Consider the following 22,006-nt stretch of genomic DNA (forward strand, 5'->3'; position numbering starts at 1 on the left):
ATCTATCAGCGCTTACGCAGTCTTCTTTCTGCACATGCGTGACTTACTGGAATCTTATTACTGGCTGAGTTTAAATGGTCAACGTATATTTATATTGATGATTAATTTCTTTAATTAGCAAAACTCTCTTCCTTAAAAATAATCATGGATCACATATTTAAGACTTAAAGCTACATGTATCAATAGTGGTGGGATTAAGCAATAACTGGAGCTTTCTCTCTTGAGATGTAAAACAGCTGACCATGTCGTGATAGAGAGAGATATCCTGTTTGTAATTTTTGAAATGATTGAGAAGCATTGAGATATATTGTATAGCTATGTTTATGTGGAGAATTGCATTTTTAAATGCATTAACGTTTTCTTTCTATATTATCCTGCTTTTTCTTTCTTTCTTTTTTTTTTTTTACGAAAACCAGTATTAATCCAAGTTTATTATATTTGTTCTTCCATGTGAAATAATTTGTAGAAAACAGTATTAAATTTAAAAAAAATTATATCTATTCTGATCTGTAAATGTAAATTGATGTATTAATTAGTGTAAATTTAGTTTATGGTAGGCTTTTTTTTTTTAAATTTCTTCCAGGCTTGTAAACTTCTTCAACATATAGCCAGCACTGAATGTACACAAGTGACTACCAAAAATACTGAGTCTTCCTTGAAAGTATTTGCTGCTCAGGTATTCTACGAAATATTTACTAAAATATAGCTGCAATTATTATTTAATAAATAGTAACTGGAGGAAAATGAACCATTAAGCATCATTATATCATAAATTAATTAATGATTAAATTTTAACTAATAATTTGTATAGGAAAGGAAAGGAAGATTCTCAAAATATTAATTTATTTTAATTGCTTTTACTTTTTTCTTATTCGTAAAACAATTTTCAAAAAGTAGGTTGAATTTTTATTTCAATTAAATGCTTGTTTTTAAAAATAATCTCTTTAGTCCTTACTTAACCCTTTAAAGGGCAATTTTTTTCTAGTCATATTATGTTAAAATATTTTGAGGCTTGAAGTTAGAATAAGAAAAAGGATTCATTTAACTTATTAGATAAATTTAATTTGATTAATTAAGTAATTTGGTTAATTAATAATTAAGTAACAAATCAAGACACATCATTTTGAGATAAAGAACTGAAGCATCTAAATTTCTGTCTTTCTAAAAAAATTTGTCAGAACTTATGCCAATCTACAAAATTTCATACAAAGATTGATAAATTTGGTGGGAAGCATACATTCCACGGCCCTAGAAAGGGTTAATATCAAATGCATTACATATTTTTTATTCATAAACATTTCTCTCAAGTTGTATGAAAGCTGATAACTTGGAATAAACTGATTTCAAACTGCATTAGTGTAAAATTTTCCTCTTCATATAAATTAACACATGGGTTATTGAACTGTTCATTACTTTTGTGTTACTTATTCTATACTGTAACTTCACTGCAGAGCAAAGCTGAATACTTTGAAATTTTTCTCTTAATTATTTAGTTTATTAATTCATTATTTTGAATTTAATTAATTGATTTACTTTATTAATTCTTCAGAATAATATATTTGTGAAGTAAATAATTGTATTGTGATGCTTGTAAAATTTAGCAGTTAAATGATACCTCCAAAATATAAAAAAGCGGTTGAAATGCAATTTTTTTGTTTAAATCTTGTAATAAATTTCCTCCAATATAAATTTTTCTCTTGGAAATATTAGTTTATTTTTGCTTTATTGAATCAAATAAACGAAAATATGAAGTTTGTGATTAATTTGTAAAAATGCTCTGTATTTTTATCGTAACAAAATATTAATTTGATGTAATCAAATAAAAATAAAACTTGGCTATAATTTCTTAGATATAATTAAATTTAAAAATTAAACGTCAAAATTGTTTTTAAGTCTATAGTCCAGAATTTCATTTGTTTCAATCTTTCACTTGCCCTTTATTATGCTTATATTTTGTCTCGATTAAGAGATATGAATCTTTTTGATTTTAATCTTACTGCCACTTTTGTTTTTAGGTGTTAAATTCATGTCGAACTGTTGCTGTTCATCCTATGTGCGAGATTTCAAAAGAGAATTTGGAAGTTTTCTTAGAGATGTGGAATTTACTGTGCCAAGATGTTATTTCTATTTATAAAGAAATTAGCGAACTTTGTCGTCGTGATATTCAATATAAAACTGTTTATATGTCTTTGCCGCGACCAGGTGTAAGTTTTTCTTATATATAAGTTAGTGTTACATTTTTGAATGATTCTATATAAATGGAAATAGTTAATATAATAATTCAGGAACTTTTATTTCCCTTTTTGTCTCCAAATTAGGTCTTTTTAGATAAATTGCCTTTAATGTTTGTATCAAAAAGTTTTATCTTTGAGAATATGTTCTTATGTGGTCATATAAAATAATTAAAATTACTTCATTATTTCAGAGATAAGTTTATTTTTTCAAGCAAAATAACATATCATGGGACGTTTTCCTGAATCAGTAACTTAATTCTTCCTTTGAAATGTATCATAAGAATTCATATGAGTGATCAATCTTACTGAAATATTTTTATATTTGCGATAGCAGTAAAAGTTAATTTAAATTGAATTCCTAAAATGCTGCTAAAGAGCATTTTATAAAGTTAAGAATTATATGGTTTGATGAGTGAAAATTAATAAAAATAAAACTAAATTTTATTATAAATCCATCCTTTTTTGATATTAGTAGCAAATAAGTGTAATAATTTCATTGTAGTAAAACAAATAGATAGAATATTTTGCCTGTGAAAATGACTGTTATCAGTGGTTAATCAATGATTTGATATCAATAAAAAATTAACATCGAAACAATTTATGCCCACAATGTGTTTACATCTTTTTAATTGTATGCATGATTCATTAAATATTACATGTCAGATTTCAGTTAAATTTTTGGAGATTTCAGTCATATCATAATTCATCAAAATTTAAACTGTGTAGGAGAATGAGTAAAAATCACCTATCCAAATTGCAATTGATTGTCCTAAAGGAAGACTATTTCCTTGGTATATTCCAGCTATATCAGGGCTGTCATCTTTTCCTGATAATTTTATACTAATCGCATGAGCTTTAACCAAAGATTGGCATTTCTAGAAAATGTTTCCCTTATGTTTTATAGTTGGTGACCAGCAAAGAGTTGACAGTGCTTTGAAAGCTATTATATGTATCATTACATCCATTTATGTGGAGTTCAGCGTGATTTCATCTTTTAAAGAATAATTGAGATTTGAGCAAAATTTAGTTTGTTACTATTATTCGGTATCCAATATAATAACCTGAATTTGCATGGAATATTGTTAAGTTTCATTGCTTTTTTTAAAAATGTTCTTTCTTAAGTGAAGTGCAAAATAAAAAAAAAGTTTCATTGGATTTATATGGTTACAATGGAACCTCGCTTAATAAACGTAATTGTATCCTGAATCTTACTCGTTATGTGAAGTAATTTTTTTCATAAGAATATGTGGAAAGCATAAGATAATGCTTAACACTCTGGAAAAAAAATACTTGAACAAATTTATAATAACGTAATTTATTACTTATAATGCATATTTTTTTTACTAGAAAATTATTCAAAGATATTTGTTTTTGACTATGTTTCAAAATGTGGCGGAAATGAGGTACAGCATTATCCAGATGATAGTATTTCACACCAAGTGTTCTCACGACCGGCGATTTTGCGCAATCCTTTCTCTGCATTTGAAGCCTAATGTCGCCAAGACAATAATAGTAACAGCAGACCGAGGCAGCTTTCTTTCAGGAGCATGGAGACTTTTTGGAATTCTATTACGAAAGAGCGATGAGCGGATGAATTTAGCTAACAATCTTAATAAAACTTTCGGAAAGATCTGTTTCACTTTTCAAAGAATAGAGAAGCTTAATAATTTTTGTTTCATCATCTTTAGCAACCTTGCAATGATGCTATATCCTTGTTAAAAATGACACTTTCATTTAGTAGCTGTAATAATGGGAGGGAATTTTCGATCATTAAAAATTGCTTGTGGGAAAATATAAAAAACAAAACAAAAAACAAATACTCATTGCAAGAAGATTTGTTTATGGTAGCACTTAAGCAAATGATGGAATAAGTAATTTTGAACTGTCAGAATAATTGACTTTAAGTGCGAGTAATTCGCGAGTCAAATATGAAGAGTATAAAGAGAAGAAACGAAAAGAAAGAAAGGAATTAAGCAAGAATTTAAAAAGAAAAAAGGAAGCAGAATTTCAGTTTAAAGAATTAAATAAATGAAATAAATCTTGAGGCAAGCTCAGAAAGAGTTTGAGTTGAGAAAGAAATTATAGGCTTTAAAATTTTGCAAAAGAAGCTTTTAAGACTTTTTAATTCACTTAAGACAGGACTGATTTTTTTAAACCGAATGTTGTTTTTTAGTATTTTTATAATTGATGTTTCAATTTTCTAATTAATAATTATTATTCATATTTTTTGCATTTTAAGAGTAACAGGCTAGCAATTGTTAATTATTGCTGGCATTATTTCTATAAATTAGTAACATTTAGCATTATTTGTAATAATTAATGCTTATATATTCATTTATAAAAGTATAAGTTTTTGATTAGAACAATTATTTTCTTATGATTTGTTAAAAAACAAATTTGAAGTAATTATTTTACTGTTAACATAACTTGCATTGCAAAGAGTAGTTTTAATGTTTTTTTTAATTCTTATGTAGTTTTAGAAGCAAAGTATTTTGTTAAAATTTCTATTTTTATGAATAAAAATATAATATACTATTCTAATAATTTTTAGGATGTTCATTCCATTTGAAAAAAAAAGCTTTATAAAATTTTGCTATTTTTTCATATTAAATAACTCATAAGTGTTTAATTAAATGTATATTGTACAAATGCAGTTATTCTGAGAACCGAGAAAGCCAGGACACTAATATAATTAGTAGTTAATTTTCACAGTTTCTGTAGCCACCCTTTTATTGTTTAATGAATTTGTAATTAGCATATTTAGTGCCTTATTAAGGTGATACATCTCAACATACAATGCAATAATTTCCCACGCTTTCAGTTTCTCCCTTATTTCACTGGAAGGTTGTTGCTCTGTGGAGTTTTATTTCCTCCTCTCCTGATCAAATCTCCTCGGCAACTTTTTACTGTGTCACAGAATAAAAACCCATAATTTCTTTGGTAATCCTGCTCCGTTCTTCCACCGATGTCGTTGCGATCCAGCTTTAGCTCCGTAATCTTGAATCAAAGGTATAGTTTCGCCAACTAAGGCTCCACAGGCACTTTCTCAAACTCCTCGGAGTCGCTTTCAACAACGCTATCCTGCCAAAATATTAAGGTTCTCTTCAAAGAAATGCTCAACGCAGACTGATACAGCCCAGTTCAGCTTGTGATCTCACAGTCCTTATCGCCACTCATAGTGCGAAACATTGCCTGTAAAGCGAGCAACTTTTTTCCAATTTGTTTTTCTTGTTATGTGAGATGTTCGTTAAGGAAGGTTTGATTGCATTCGTCTGTTATAGTGACAACAGTTTTAAGTTTTATTAGACTTTTTTTCCTTTTTGTTCTTGTCACTATTTTTATGTCTTAGTAATTCCCTTATGCATTGCAGCTTCAGAAATTATCCATTGATATGAACTCCTTTTTATTAACTTTGCCAATTCACTGTCTGTAGATAATAAAATAACTTAAATATAAAAATTGGAGTAAGAAGTCAAAACAACAATTAAAAAAAAAAAACCCTAATCAAACAATGGGAGACGTTCGGATGGAAAACAGATTAAAAATTCAATTTACAGGCTTTAAATCTGTGTATAGAAAAAGGCATCTTTTTGATACTAATGAATCATTAAAATTTATAAATTCAACTTACTAATGTATTGATATGTATCTATAATATATTTATGTGAATTTTGAATTCTTGTGTATATTTCAATTTAATTTATTTTTTACCATATATAATTTAAAATTTGTAGTGTTGCTTACTCTACTACTATATTATTTAATATATCAAAAGCGTAATTCTGCCCTTTAATCAGTATTTATAAATTTATTTCATATTATGTAATTAGGTATTTAGATTGTGTATGATTAGAATATTTTGATAAAAATTTAACTTTTTGTGAAGTTTTATAGCTTCCTTTGCGTTTTGATCCCGAGACATCACACTAAAATATGACCATTTTATAGTTAATAAAATTTTTTCTTTGGCTGTTGTTAAATTGTGATAGTAAGTAATACAAAGACTCGTAGAAATATTTGCTGAAAACTCTCAGTTATCGGACATATATCCGATCGGAACTGTCGGATTAGCTAAGGCTCATTTAAATAATGCATTTTACTAGTAAAACGCAGGTTTATTGCACAGAATATTTCAAAATATACAAAATTATAAAATAAATCATATTGTATACAATAAATATTACTAAATAGGTATAATTCCAAAGCAATGCTTGTTGTTCAATCGAAGGTCGCTGAAATAAGATACAGTGCCTTGTTTTCCCTTTAAGGCTCCTACTTACTCTTTTGAAAACGCCAAGCTTCTGGTGTGTAGGGATTGGTAAAGAGCCAGATTATAAACTAACCATTTGCTACGCCATCCACCACTGATGCTTGCAGTTTTAGTTTTCTGTGTATTTTTAGCTTGATTTGTCTTTGATTAATATTTCCTTTCTTTTTTTTACCTTCTTTGAACTGCTAATTACTTAATCATATATTGATTATTAAAATGTTATTTATGTTTGGCATTTTGTTAATAAAAGATGTTTCCATATTTTGTCCCTTCTAGAAACATGGCACAACAAGTAAACAGCTGAAACCTGTAAAGCTTGATGTTGAAGTAATTATTACTTTTTCAAATTTTGTTAGAAATCTTTTGTGCTTTTATCTGCTTTATTTTTTAATTATGTAAGTAGAAGTGAGGATTTTCTAGGCATAAAACATTTTGTGCTCTATTATTCTTTACATTATTTTTTGAATTGTGCGTATTTTTTGCTTTTCGTTTTTTTATATTATTCTGTATGTCATAAAATTTCCGAATTCTTTTCCCAGAAACATCTATGCATAGTATAAAATGAAATTGCCTGAAAGCATCTGTATGTTGGAACCGCAAAAACTTGAGAAATAGTTAACGGATATTGGAGATATTTATACCATTTTGTAGAGCATTTATTGGGGAAGGTTTTAGTACATTAAAATCATATCAAAATAAAAAAAAAAGAATTTTATAATTGCGATTGTAATTATTCCGTGCATGCGCGAAAACCGCAAACTGAGCATGTGCAAATTGCAAGAGTTGTGGTATACATAGGCGATACATTTCTTTGTTTACCTCTGTTTGTTAGTCAATCACGTCAGAACGCACAGAGATAGCATTATTGTCTAGAATAGGACATAGGTTACTATTTATTCCGGTTAATTTTTTATTAATTAAAAACTAACTTTCCCGTCAAAAAATCTTTTCATTTCCCCACCGCCAAATGAGTAAGGCTTCAGTTTTTTTTTTCCCATGCTAAAGAGAGTAGGCTTAACATTTTTTCGACCGATTATGTCAAACGATTATATTTATTTTCTTAGTGTCTCATGCATTTAAAATTAAACATTGTTAATTAATCGATCTTTCGGATTCATTCTGAAGTACTTTTAAATTAAAATAAAACAGAATAAAGGAAATTAAAATATTCTAATCTGCATTGCGTTACTCAAACTGGCGTAGAAAATTCACGCATTTGCGTTACTCCAATTGGCGTTGAAAATTCACGTATGCGCAGTTTGTTCTTATTGTTGACAACTGTATTTTCATTTTGATTAAAAGTTTAAAAATTATGTGTATTATACTGTTGTAGCTATCTCAATCGATAAATAAAATAGACTTGATTTAAAAAAAAAATACGGACTTGATTTGAATCCTCTGCTAGCCCAACTCCGCAAGGACCGCAATATAGCTCTGGCTGTAGCTTCCTCGGGCATTGCTACAACTTTGCTTAACGATGGCGGGACGGCACATTCCGTTCTCAAAGTGCCACTTAATCTTGCAAGCAAAGATACCCCAACATGCAATATCACCAAAAATAGCGACTGAGGAGTCCTTTGACAGCAGTGCAAGTTAATATTATGGGACGAGTGCACAATGTTGCTCAAGCATGCATTAGAGACGTTAAACTGCAGCCTGCAGGATATCCACGGCAATCAGGCGGTGACAACCAGGTTGTCGCTTTGCTCACAATGACCTGTTTGCAATTTTAGTGAGCACTTGCGGATTATCAACCCCTCTCCAGCTGTGGAATAAATACAAGTACGTTTTATCAGATGATATCGTACATAGGCTGGATGGCTCTCACAATGACCTAATCATTAACGGAGCTTAGGTATTGATTGAGGCGCAAGATGCCTAGGTCAGTTCTCATACATATACATCAAAATTTCCACAAGAACGAAGTCGAGGGTAATAGCTAGTTCTTATATAATTCATAATTTTGTTGGAAAATTAAGAAACATTGGTAATACATTGGACCATACATATGTTTTGCTATTAATTGATAGATGAAAGGTTTATATGAAATTGAATGTATGGTAAAACATTGTTTATAAGTTCTCATTTGCATAGCATTTCATCACTGACTTGATTAATTTATAACCATTATAATGCTTAAATACTTGGTTTATATGATGCAAAATTTCGGCTATAAATCGTTTTTCCCTTTTCAAAAATTCAGAAATTTTCTCTCTCACTTATCCATTCTTGTTAAGCTGGGTGAGTTTTTCCTAGAAAGTAGGGGGAATAATGTCCCTTTTCCTCTGTCGTTTCCAAATAAAGGATGCAGGAAGTGTAGAATGTCTGGAAACATTTCATGGCTGGAAGGTGACTTGATTGATAAGCATATAATTCTGAAATGCCAATGTCTTTGAGTATTCAAATTTTTTCTGTATTGCTGTTCTGTTAATTTCTTTAAGTTCTAAAATATCTAAACTGTCTATGGACAAAGAGAAGGGCAGCAGATAGCAGAAATTCTATTTTTAAGAAAGTAGATGTACAAGAAGACAAATTATCTGAAGTTTTTCAAGATCAAGAAGTGATCTCAAGAGATTTTGATTTAAACTTTTGATGCAGTATCTCATATTAAATATTCCCATTAGTGGATCAATGCTTATAGATCCATGCTTATAGAAAAAAGAAAAGGAAATTTAATTGAAATCGAATGCAGAAGATTGATTTTTTTTTTCAACTGGGGGGAAAAAAAATTGATAAAGATGCGCAAAAATTTGCTCTTTTTGAATCGATGTTCTTTCAGTGCTAATTTATTATAGAAATCATTTACTTCAATATGCACTTTAAATCATCATAGCAGAAAATACCACAGATAGATGTGTTTCAAGCATAAAATATTATGTCTGTAGAGGAGAATCAAACCTTGCTTAAATAATTTTTTAATGCATGTTACATATTTTCTCAGTTGTATGATAAATGTTTAATTTCAAATTTTAATTTTAGTTTTTTTTAGTTTTCAGTGATAATATAATATGGTTATCATAAAAGTTTTAAATCATCAATTTTTAAACGAAATGGTATTAGGAGGATTAAAATCATAATAATAAAAATTGTTTATTAAAATTTCGATTATATCACCTTTTATTTATATATAATTATATGTCAGGCTCATGAAAGACATATAAACGGTGCTTTACTGTATAATATATAATATAGTACCGGGAATACCAAGCTTAATTCGTTTGTTTTGTTTTTGTTTTGGAAGAAATGTTTAGATATGAATAGCATACTGATTACATATGAATATTTTTCAATCCTACCTACACATGAACAGGCTATTTAAATAAAAAGAAAATCATGAATACACTTAGTTTAACATGCTATTCGAATTGGTTAACACAATAATTGCATTGTTGTTATTGGATGTGAGCCGAACGTCTTTGAATAATGTTATAAAGCGCCATCTCACAAAATGTTGAGGTACTTGTAGGTTATCATCATATGGCAACAATGTAAGTACCAGAAAAATTTACGAGATGGCGCTATATGACATTGTTAGCATGAAAGATACGTTTGGGATAAGACATGAAAGATACGTTTGGGATAAAAACGAAAGTTTCTAGAACTATTAGAATTTTGGTGATACATCTATTAGGAACAAATCTCTCTAGAATCTTCTTTGCCCTTCACGGAAATTTTAAAAGGCCGGGAGATAGAGCTAAAATCAGTCAGTCTCTAATTGAGTTCTGCTGAAACGAGCAGGTAAGAATAGCAAACTATTTCAGAGACGTGAGTTGGCATGCGAAGTCCCTTTTGCGAACTTTCTTTGATAGCTTGCGCTGTTTTATTTATCACCGATTTGTTGCTTGTTTGCTGCTTTTTACTGCAAGTGCTGTTCATATGCATTTCGGCTATGTTTTGTTTGCGTGTCTTTGTTTTGAGTAGAAAAAAATGTTATTTGTTGTTGAACCCATTGGACTCTGTTCACTGTATACCCACTCCTTTGGATCTTATTTTTAAAAAATTTTCCGTAACAATATTTATCTACTCAAACAACATAAAATACAATTCTTTCCTTAATTTAAATATTTTCCCAACTGGAACTGTATGTCTATTCTAACAGTTTAGAAATTAGATATTGGATACTATAAGATTTTATACTCTCTCTCTCTCTCCCTCCCCCTGTGCATATATATATATATATATATATATATATATATATATATATATATATATATATATATATATTCTGGTAAAAATGCAGGGGATGTGTTCTCCTTAAATGACAGCTTAATTCTTCATGATTGAAGAAAAGATTAAATTTTTTGAATACTTTAGATTTTTTTTTTTTTTTTTTTTTTTTTTGTCAAATCTATGACCAGTAAATGACACCATCAGTGCTAACAGGCAGAAAACAGACAAAAAGGTTGTGAGAAATAAATTCAGTAAAATCAGAGCTTATATTGCTTCAGAAGGCAATTTTCACTTAGTTTAGCTGAGCAGGCATTTATTTTAGCCGTGTGTGTTTCCTATCATATTGCAGTTTCATGCAAGACAGTTTCAAAAGTTAGATTCTGAGAAGTCAAATATCCGTGCAATTCAGAAATTAAAATGCTTTTTTTTTGTTTGAATTCAAGTGGTTTGAAAATAATTTTAAGAAAGTGGATAAAATGAATTACATATCATTTTGAAGTTAGTTATGATATTTATAAAATATTCTTTATTCACTAATATTTTAAACAAAAAAGTTCCTCTTTTCTGCCACCCAAATTATCTCATTATTTATTATATAAGAATAAAGCATTTCTAATTTGCTTAATTAAGATATTTTTCCTATTTTTAGTTGTTTGATTGTATTATGATCAGAATTTATTTGCATAATTGCCCCAGATTAAGTGTATTTTTTGGAGAATATGCATTATGTATGGTTTCTGTTAATGTAAATCTAAAAAAAAGAAAAAAAATCTATGTAATGGACGTAATTTGCTTTTCTATCTTACCTCTTTACAATGAAAGTTTATTTTACTGCATTTAAAAAATCCTAAATTTGTAAAAGTTTCTTAATTCTCATTTTTAAATGGCATTACGAAGCCAGTAAATCCCTACAGTTCTCCCCCCCCCTTTAAAAAACATTTTCGAGATATCTTTGTGTATATTTCCGGTCTGTATTTATTTTTTAAACAGTATTTGCAAATTTAACGCAATTTATATAGTATAAGAGTAAATTTTGTTCTTGCATCTGCCATTGACTGTTCAGTTATGGTTTTCACTAAATTAATTTCAGGAGCAGGCAAAGATTGCAAAACTGGGCTTAGAAATGAAACTATTGACTTCAGAAATAGATGCTGAGACAGAGAGATGGTCTTCTACTGAAAACGACCTTTGCAAGAGAGCTCGTAGTATGTCACAGATGGCATTTTCGATGTATCAGTTTACTAGAGGAGAAGGTGATCTAAAAACAACTCAGGTAATTTTCACATCCTCAAAAATTAGTCAAATGGCATGAAGAACTTTACCTTTCATGTATCATATAATTGCATTTAAATATTTTGCGATTCTTGTGTATAATAAAACAATAGTGTTTAAATAATTTATGTCAAAATTTGTTTTGGTATACTACACTCATGCTGACTTTTTCTTTCCAATCATCAAACCGGGCCTTAAAGTCGTTTTTCTTGAAATCCTTACAAGGTTTGAAGTGGATTTTATTTTATTGCTCCATAATTTCTGACAATGGCCATTTAAAAGTAGTTCCGGCTGTGTAATTAAAAATAAATCATACGGTGCCAAATCCGTCGGAAATGGAATTTATTAAGCCGAACTTGTTAGTTTTTTTTCGGAAATTCTTGGCTGGTAATAGCAATGCAGTTCGTTATTAAAAATAAATTTATTAAATATTAAAAAGAAATAATAGCAATGCAAAGTTCGTTATTAAAAAGAAATGTGTTCTCTTGCCACAATGCAGGCCTTTTTCGATTAATTGCTTCCCGCAAATAACGTAAAATATTAAATTTTTTCTTTCCTGATAATTGGACCAGTTTGCAGAAAGGCTGTAAAATTCTCAAAATGAGTAATCGACATAATCTTTTTTTTTTTTAATGGACTTAAACATTATTTTGTTTCTTTCGTTTCATTTTTCACGCATCATTCACTAGAAGGCGAGTTGTTTTTGTATCAAAAATATAAATTCAACATAGGTAACTGCATTTTAAGAGGGAATTATCTTAAGAAATCATGTCTTGGGATACTAGAACACATTTTTAGAACAATTCGCGGAATATCGCTTCACAAACATAAACGATATATCAAAATTGCTTGACAGGAACCAAATGATGCAGAAATTTGTTCAATAATGTTTCTTATTAAAAAACGACAATCACTAAACCCCAATTCTTTGATATGATTGATATGTTAATGATTGTTAAAAATAAGTAGTCTTCAAGATCGTGATTAATCTGCCAGTTTTTCTGCCTTCTTTAACCTCAGATGTATACATCTGAGAAAATTTTTGATAACCATTATAAAAGGCTTTTTACAACATTTAAAAAGGTTATTGTCGAAAAAACTTCATTGCGAAAACACGGCTTTATTGCATGTTCTTCACTCAGTTTTATTTTCTGTTTCAGGGAATTGAAGTTAACATTCTTATCTTATTAGAAATAATTTTTTTGCTCAATAACGTTAAATTAAATACTGAGTGTTGCTGGATGTTTATATAATAAAGTTTTAAAATATTTGAAAGTTTGCGAAGGTCTTAATTACATATATTTTAAATGAAGCCTTCGAGATATTTTTGATTATCGTAATTTGTAAAAATACCTGTCTATTGGCTTTATTGTGACCCTATTATTAAAGAAAAGCAAGCGCTTATTTTCCATTGCATATCTGAAAATGTTAATTATTATTAGTTTCGAAATTTTTCAATTATGTCTATTTCTTGAAAAGTCTTACAAATTTTCTTTTGATTTTTATGGCTCTCAAATTTTATTTGATAGAAGATGTAAAATAAAGAATTAAATATTTCTTCCAATGGAGATAAGGTGCAAGCTTGAAGTGTTTGAGAATCACTTTTGCAAATACTTAATAAACATCTCTAAAATATTAAAATCTGAAATATGTTGTGAAGTCTTTTTCACTTTTCTATGTGTATAAATCATTATTTTAAATAGTTAATAAATATAAATAGGTAATCACCCGAAAAGAACAGACTATTGATGTATTCAGTGGTCATTTTCTGTGTATATTTTATATTTGATTAAAGAATATTTCATGTCTTAGTTTCGAAAGCATACAATTATGCATTATAAAGCAGCTGTTACTATCATGGAACAAGTTTTAGAGTTAATTTATAGAATGAAGTTGGTGATAATTGATAATGGTTGGTGATAGAATGAAGTTGGTATTGAAGTTATTTCAACGAAGTATGAAGTTTTTATTAATATGTATTGAAGTTATTTTATTAATTTTTTGGCAATGATAGTTTTTTTTTTATTTTATATGATTATACTTTTGTCAAAATCAAAAAAGCATGATTTGTTTTACAGTACAAAACATTGTGCAATTATAGAAATAAATATTGAAATTTACATTTAAAATTAATTTTTAAAAACTTTTTCAACAAAAACTATGCATTTTTATGAAATGGAAAACATCCTATGCTTAGAAAATATGTAGATTTATGTATGCATGCTTATGCAAAGGTACTTTTTTTTTGGCTAAGGTGGTTAAAAAGTGCATAATTTTTGCAGCAATTTTTCACTATGTACCCTACTACAGTTTTAAGTAATTATTTGACATGTTTGAAAGTATTAATATTTTATTAATATACTTTATATTTTTAGGACCTTTTCACACAAGCTGAATTTTTTGCTGAGGAAGCAAATAAGCTATATAAATTAGTTCGTCAATTTTCATATTTGGTAAGGAATCTAAAATTTTGTAGAATCTTTTTAAACTGCTTTGCAATACTTAATAAAATTTACTCATTTTCAAAGCCATTTTAAAAGTTAAATAATTAAATATCATTTTTCAGTTTGTTCTATTTTAAATCAGTTTTTAGAATGAGACCTCTGTGGTTCATTGTCAATCTTAGCTTCATGCTTAAAGAGTTGTAGATTCAAGACCGGAATTCATTAAACAGTAGCCTAGCACATCTATAAACATCTTTTATAATTATTAAGAGTAGGGCAAGAGTACAAAATAAAATGATTTAAAATGTAATGTGAGGCGAGCGGAACAAAAAACTCGTTACCTGCGATTTAAGTGAAAGATAATAAATCTAATAAAAAAAATTATCAGACCTTTGAAAAGAATTAAATTTTATCATATTTGTAATGCATTTCAATTCTTATATTATGAAAGTTTAGGTATTTGTTTAGTTTCTCTTAATATTCTGTGTGGCTTAATATTCTTCTGTGATTGTTTACAGTCCCTCATGTTTTTACAAATTTTGTTTCGAGGATATTAGTGAAGATCGAAATTTTTAGCACGATAAAGTGCCTTTACATTACCCTTGAAATACTATAGATATCAGCTGAATAGAATATTTTAGGAAAGGTTAGTAGAAGAAAAGATTAATAGAAGAAATGGCATTGAAACCTACTCCATCCCTCTCACCACATCCTTTCTGAATGAATGTTTATAGCTTTTAACTTCAATCAACGAGATAAAAGAATCCATTGAAAGGGAATGTATCCAAAAGACATGTTTAGTACCATTTACAATGATTCCACAGGATAGTTTCAATAACAGTGCTTGGATAATTAAGAGTCAACAATAGGAACTCTTTCGTTTGCTTTATTCATGTTGCTGAACGTTTTACTGATAAAATTCCGCATATGTATTAATTAACCCTTTGGGTACATTTGACGTATTGGAACGTTCCGCATTTGTTTGAATTTATGTTTCCATTTTGTTTTAAATTCTAATTAGCTTAAGTTATCTCAGTATCATATAGCAATATATATTCTGAATAATCTATACTTATATAAAGCTCAATGTGTGTGTGTGTGTGTGTGTGTGGGCGCTCTACAGGCCAGACCGTTTGACTTACAGCTACCAAATATATCACGTGTATACCTTGGAGGTCGGGAATGTGCACCTGGGGTCCCTTTTTTTGAATTTTTAATTAGAATTTTAATTATTAATTAAAAACTAACTTTCCCACCAAAAAAATCTCATTTTCCCCACCGCCAAATCAGTAAGGCTTCAGTTTTTTTCTCACGCTAAAAAGGCTAGGCTTAAGATTTTTCGGCCGATTATTTCAAACGATTCTGTTTATTTTCTTAATGTTTGATGCATTTAAAACTAAAAATTGTTAATTAATCGATCTTTCAGATTCATTCTGAAGTACTTTTGAATTAAAATAAAACAAAATAAAGGAAATTAAAAATTTCTAATCTGCATAGCGTTACCCCCAACTGGCGTAGAAAAATTTGCGTTACCGTAACTGGCGTTGAAAATTCACGCATGCGCATTGTGTTCTGATTGTTGTGACTGATTGCGGACGATTTAAATTATTTTTAGGTTAGTTGCATGCTTTTGTAATTAAATTGTATTTATGTTTTATATTTTTTGTATATGCTTATAGTTTTAAGTAATTTTTTTAACCTGTTTTCAACCGATTATTTTAAACGTTTCGTTTTATTTTCTTAGTGTTTGATGCATTTAAAATTAAAAATTGTTAATTAATCGATCTGGTCATGATGAATCTGAGAAAATTTTGTTGACAAATTCTTGAAATATTACATAAATTAAGAAAGATATTCTTTTGTGCCTATAAAGTTTAAACGCTCAGTGACTCTGTTTTCAGTAATCATATTACAGAAAAATACTTTGTTTCAATAAAAAATATTATTATATTAACTGCAGATTAATCCTTTCCTCTTTAATTTAAAGTATAAATTCTGCGGGAGCTAACAGAAAATTAGAGAAATACATATTCGTTATGACTGAAGGACTTCATAATATTATGAGTGAATTATATGACTATCAAAATTTGAAGTTTTAAAATATTTTGATGAAGAAACTATTAAAGTAGGAATCGCATAAAATATTTAATTATTAAAATTTTAACAAACATTAAGATTTGCGAACTGGCTGGTCGCCAAAGGCGGCCAGTAAGAAATAAATGAATTCTTATGTTAAAAAAGCTACTGCCTTGATATGTTCAAAAGATTAAATGCACTTCAAATACAAAAGTCCTTTCAGATAAATATGTAGTCAAAGGATTAAGTTTTGTTTTGAAACTTCAGTGTGTGTAATAAACTGAGACTATGAAAAAATGTTTTGCAGTGGTTATCAAAAGGTACATAAATAGTTAAATTGCTTATGGCCAGGAAAACTAGAAGATTAAAAAAAAAAAAAATTACTCCCACAAATTGAACATCATTATGTTATTAGTTTGATGATTGTTTGCGAAAAGATGCTTGATTCTATTTCAGAAGCACAAATGTCTAAATATTTTTCTCTTATCAGGTACCTGGTGGACAGCATAAAAATGAACTTTTAGAGTATCTTGATAAAGTTCCTACTTTTGTTCAGCAACTTCAGTTTACTGTTAAGAATCCTACTGTAGGCAAAGCTGCTACATTTACAAAGGTATTTTTCTTATTATTTCATATATTTTATTATTGGTTTAATAAAAATTCTATTTCTGTGGCAATTCCTGCAATCATTGTCAATGAATATATCATATTATATATCGTTCAATGTTCAGGTTTAATAATAAGTTAGTAATTATAATCGTTTCGGATGTTATTTTATTTTTGTAAAATTTAAATAATGTGAAAATTTGTTTTCAGTATCCGTGCAGTACATTTAGTTAGAGATTATGCTACTGATTTATCATTTTCTATCACTCCTCGTCGTTCAGTCATGCAGTTCTTATTCTCCGACATCATACGAATAATTAATTATTGTAAATAAATATTTATTATAATTAGATATAAAACATTACTATGATATAAATATTTGACGTCGGTGATATTTTGCCCTGTGTCAGAAAATTTCTGGGGCAGCTTGTATTCCTCATCTAACATTCACAGACCTGTTTGTATGTTATGAGGATTTTATAGCGCCCAGAAGTGATTATATATATTAATAATTTCCTCTCTTTTAAATTTATGCTCATCCGATCACGAAATGCCATTCACGGAAAATGAACTTTTGTCATGTTTGCTGAAAATAAAATCGCAAAAGTTAAATGCAATTCTTGATCTCCTGGCAGTTTCTTTTGCCCTAATATTGTGAAATATGAATGTGTCCGTATTTGCTTAGAATGCTCTAAGCTGCAATTTTGAATGTGTAGAACATGTGTTGACTTCTCGTAAGCTATTCTTGAGATGAAGGGAGGTGTAACAGAGAAAAATGTCAGCTGGTATGCTAGAATTCATTCAATAGATATAATACTGCCATCATATTAACGCATTGGCGTATTTGTTTTTCAGAAACAGTCACTCAAATGAAAATACGTTTTCCATACAAATGAAATATATAAAAAGTAAGACTAAACATATTATTAGAAACTGGTGAAATTTTTCCTCATAGAAGAAGGACTTAAAATTTTTTTTTGCGTCTTGACAACTGGTTTGGGATTTATTTGACGTAATTAACGTTTTCATTAAGTAACATAATTATTTCCGTTTATTTTCTTTTTTCTTCACTATGACTAAAGTATCCTTTATTATATTGATATCAAATATTTTACTATCTTAAATACAAAGCATAAGTTTTTTGATAAATTGAGTGTAGCATTTATAGTCCTATAAAATTGTTGTTCTTTAAATAAAATGACTGAAAAATAGCATAGAAGAAATATGAAATAAAATGGAAGAGAATATTGATTAAAAAGTTCTGTGTTAAGAATATTTTTAAAGGTATTATATTACTCATGTAAAGTATTCGGGGGAAAAAAACGAAGCCTATTAATACAACACATAATTTCAATTTGCAAACGATTGCATAAGATCGCTCTCGAGCTCTTGTATTCATTTGTAGAATTCCTCCAAAATCGTGATTTTAAATGCACCATAATTCAATCAGTTTTAGTTGCCAAAGAATTTAATATTTTTTTTTTTTTGTTTAAAATGTCAGCGTCAAAAATATTGTACTAAATATGATTGTTAGGACAAATTTGATTTGAGCAATATGGTTATTGACTCAAACAACATTAAATCAAATTCTTTCTGTCATTTAACTCTTTGAGGCACATGATTTTAAGGAAAATAAAAACTCTAATTGTACAGTTTTTTGTAACTATAAAAAATTAAAAACCCCTTTCATTTCCATTATTTAACATAAAGCGTTACTCAAAATTAGAAAAAAACCTTTTTAATTACCTTTTTTTACAGGGCAGGACTTGCATAATCCCACCATTTCACATCTTCAAAATTAGCGTAAAACATAAAATATATGTGTGGTTTTTTAATTATAAAACAATATAAGCACGCATAATAAAATAACACATACCATTATGAATGACAAAAATTCACTGCTTCATTATTCGACGAAAATTCACTGCTTCATTATGCGACAAAAAGTCACAGTGCGTCAACTTAAGCACAGCAGCACATACAACTTACTGATACATTTTGATTAGTATAAATTCTTTTCATTTATTTACGTATTTACTGTTGGTGTGTAGCATTGCCAACTGGATGAAAAACTTTAAATCAATTATTAAGTTGTATGATTATGAGTAATTTCAATTTCAAAATTCAAAAGCTAAGCAAAAGGTAGGGCAGATTTTAACCGACCTATCACCAAAGAACTTCCATAATAAAACTTCCCAATTTAGGCCTGTTTAACGGTTATGCGATTATGTTAAGAGCAGATATCCGTATATAATTATTATTCTTTGTATATTACAAAGGATAATATATTATTACCCTTTGTATAATTATATCAAAATTATTCTTATGCCAAATGTTATTTTTCTGATGACTGATTCTATTGCATAAATTTATTTACAAGTAAGAGTTTTAGAAAATTATGTTCCAAAACAAAGTCTCTTTGATAATGAGATTATTGATGCATTTGATATCTAAAATTATTATAAAGCTTATTTCACCTGAATTCAAAATTTTAATTTCCAATTAATTGATTTTTGTCCACAGGTTGATAACGTAATCCAAGAAACGAAAAATCTAATGAATGTGATTTCCAAAGTTGTAACAACTTGCCTGTTTTGCGCTACAAAGGTAATAAATCTACTTTATTTTTCATGTGACTTTTTAAGCTGTTATAAAATTGTTTTTATTAGAATTATGTCTTAGATGTTATAAAAGAATATTTATAGTTTCATTGATTATGAATGGTAAGTTTCATAAGAAAATATTGCCATAATTGTATTTGCTTTATAATAGTAAACGTTTTTTGCGTTAAACTTTTCCTTCTCACAGATAAACACTTTTGATGAATAAACCCAATATAAAAAAATCAACTGCTGTTTATGATTGATTGTAATGTTTCTGTCTTTGGTTAAACAATATTCATTAAATGCTCATTATTTTATAAATATTTGATTTTACAAGTATGCATATTGATGTCTGAATTTTATTAAGCAATTTTTCTGATCTCCAAATAAAAACGAAGATTTCTTTTTTGTAGAGTGTAATTTTTTGCTAATAGGAAAGTATAATTTCTCATTAATAGGAAATCAAGATTATGATCATGAATGAAAATGTTTTTTTTTTATCATTCTTGTCACGTCCAAATAAATTAGAATTTTCTTGATACTTTTATTTCATAGAAATTATCCTTTTCAAAAATTTTCAAATTAGTAAGTTTGATAATTATCTTTATTGCGGAAAACAAACTAGTAAATATGCTAATTTCTGTATCTTGTGATACTGGTAATTGATTGTTTTGAAAGCGAGGATCAGAAATAAATGCAAAAAACATTAAAAGTATAACAAAGATTCTTTAAAAGTATATTAAATGATTGAGAAGTTGTTTTATGGATTTAATTTGGCATCGAATCACCATGTTTAAAAGTAGCAATAAATTATAGAAAGCCGAATTTTAAGTTGTTTTGGTTGAATTATCTTTAATATGTTGTTAGTATTACTTAATTGACTTTATATTTTTTGTAGTACAATATAGATTTCCATAGCTTGACTAGTCAGACTCAGACTGCATCGCCATATCAGAATGATCTGGAAGATTATGTGTTTGACCGTTCCACTTCATCGAGCAATCTTCCATCTAAAGACTCTGGCCAAAACTCATCAAACCCTAACATTTGACGGTTTGGTCTCGGTCCCCAAAGATTCAAACGGGACCCTCATCGTACTAGAGTCTCTTTTTTACTTTATTAAGTATATGCTGAGAATTTGTTATTTGTGTGATTGATATATGGTAATTGAATTCCTGCATCTGTATGAGTAAATGTCAAGTATAAAAATATCATATTTCATATCATTTGTGGAATTGTAGGTATTTAAAATTTTATATGATTTTTAGCCATTGATGCATTATTGTGGACCACTACTGTTTTTATGCAAAGACTATATTGTTTTTAAGTAATTTAAGGTAGTGTTTTTAAAATAATTTTTAGCTTTACAAGCCCCGTTTCAAAGTTATTTTTGAAATATAATCTTTAAATGCACCGTGTTTATTGTATTACCCACTAGAGTAAAGATTTTTTTTTTTTCATTCCAGGTTTTAACTTTTTTGTTAAAATTTTCTGTTATAAATTTAAGAACCTAGAATTTTTTCATTAATTTCTTAGAATGCATCTGTAATGTGTTATAGTTGGTATGCTTTTACTGTAAATTTGAAACTTTTTTTTTTCCCCTCTGCTTATAATATGCATTCTTGCATAGATTGTTTTTCAAAAGAATAATGAAGTAACGATAAATGTTTAACTGTATTAAATTTAGAATTACTTTCTACTATCTTCTGATAATCTTTAATCTATCAGTTTATTGTTTTGGGTACACGCTTCTATTGTACTCATATTGTCCACTGAATAGCTGTTAGCATTGAAAATGAATGGGTTGGTGAATAATTGTTCGCTTGTTTTGGAAATGTAGTAGGATGTAAAGATTTAATATAATTCCAAAGCTGTATGTATATATACTGCAAGTGTGTAGAACTTAAAAGCTTTATTTTTGAGGTGATAATTGTTTTCATATCTTTATGGAATCATGTGTTAGAAATTTTTAAAAGACGTGGCGATAGTGAATTGCATGTATAGCGCTTTTATTAATTTAGACTGTTTAGATTTTAATTTATGCTTGTGCTATTTATAAAACAAAATAAATTTTATGGATTTTTGATATTTAGGTTTTATTTAGATTTGCATTTAAACTTCTTATAAAGGGTATTTTCATGCTTCTCTTCTCGAGTGATTCTTTTACTTTGTGCACAATTTAAAATGTTGAACTTTGAATTTACCTCTTTGCAGATAATGATGTGTCTGACGCGTGCATCATATTGAATTTTTAGTTTTAAAACTGCAATTGAGTGAAAGTATTAAGTAATTTAAAATGCAAAAATAGAGTGTTTATTGCAGGAGGGTTTT

General features: G+C 28.4%; 1 protein-coding gene across 3 annotated transcripts in view; it reads left to right on the forward strand.

Annotated features, from left to right (window-relative positions):
* LOC129959523 (alpha-catulin-like) overlaps positions 1-21,131 on the forward strand; it is a 47,016-nt gene extending 25,885 nt beyond the window's left edge. For 2 of the 3 annotated variants that reach the window (XM_056072393.1, XM_056072394.1), the window contains 8 exons: positions 584-676; positions 2,016-2,204; positions 6,781-6,831; positions 11,765-11,947; positions 14,322-14,399; positions 16,957-17,079; positions 19,596-19,679; positions 20,574-21,131. In XM_056072393.1, the coding sequence (XP_055928368.1) occupies positions 584-676; positions 2,016-2,204; positions 6,781-6,831; positions 11,765-11,947; positions 14,322-14,399; positions 16,957-17,079; positions 19,596-19,679; positions 20,574-20,726 (954 nt within the window). In that variant the 3' untranslated portion in view covers positions 20,727-21,131. The remainder of the gene's footprint in view (positions 1-583; positions 677-2,015; positions 2,205-6,780; positions 6,832-11,764; positions 11,948-14,321; positions 14,400-16,956; positions 17,080-19,595; positions 19,680-20,573) is intronic. The other variant, XM_056072392.1, reaches the window with a different exon arrangement.
* Positions 21,132-22,006: the final 875 nt, after the last annotated feature.

Source organism: Argiope bruennichi, chromosome X1, assembly GCF_947563725.1.
Source record: "Argiope bruennichi chromosome X1, qqArgBrue1.1, whole genome shotgun sequence".
Taxonomy (NCBI): domain Eukaryota; kingdom Metazoa; phylum Arthropoda; class Arachnida; order Araneae; family Araneidae; genus Argiope; species Argiope bruennichi.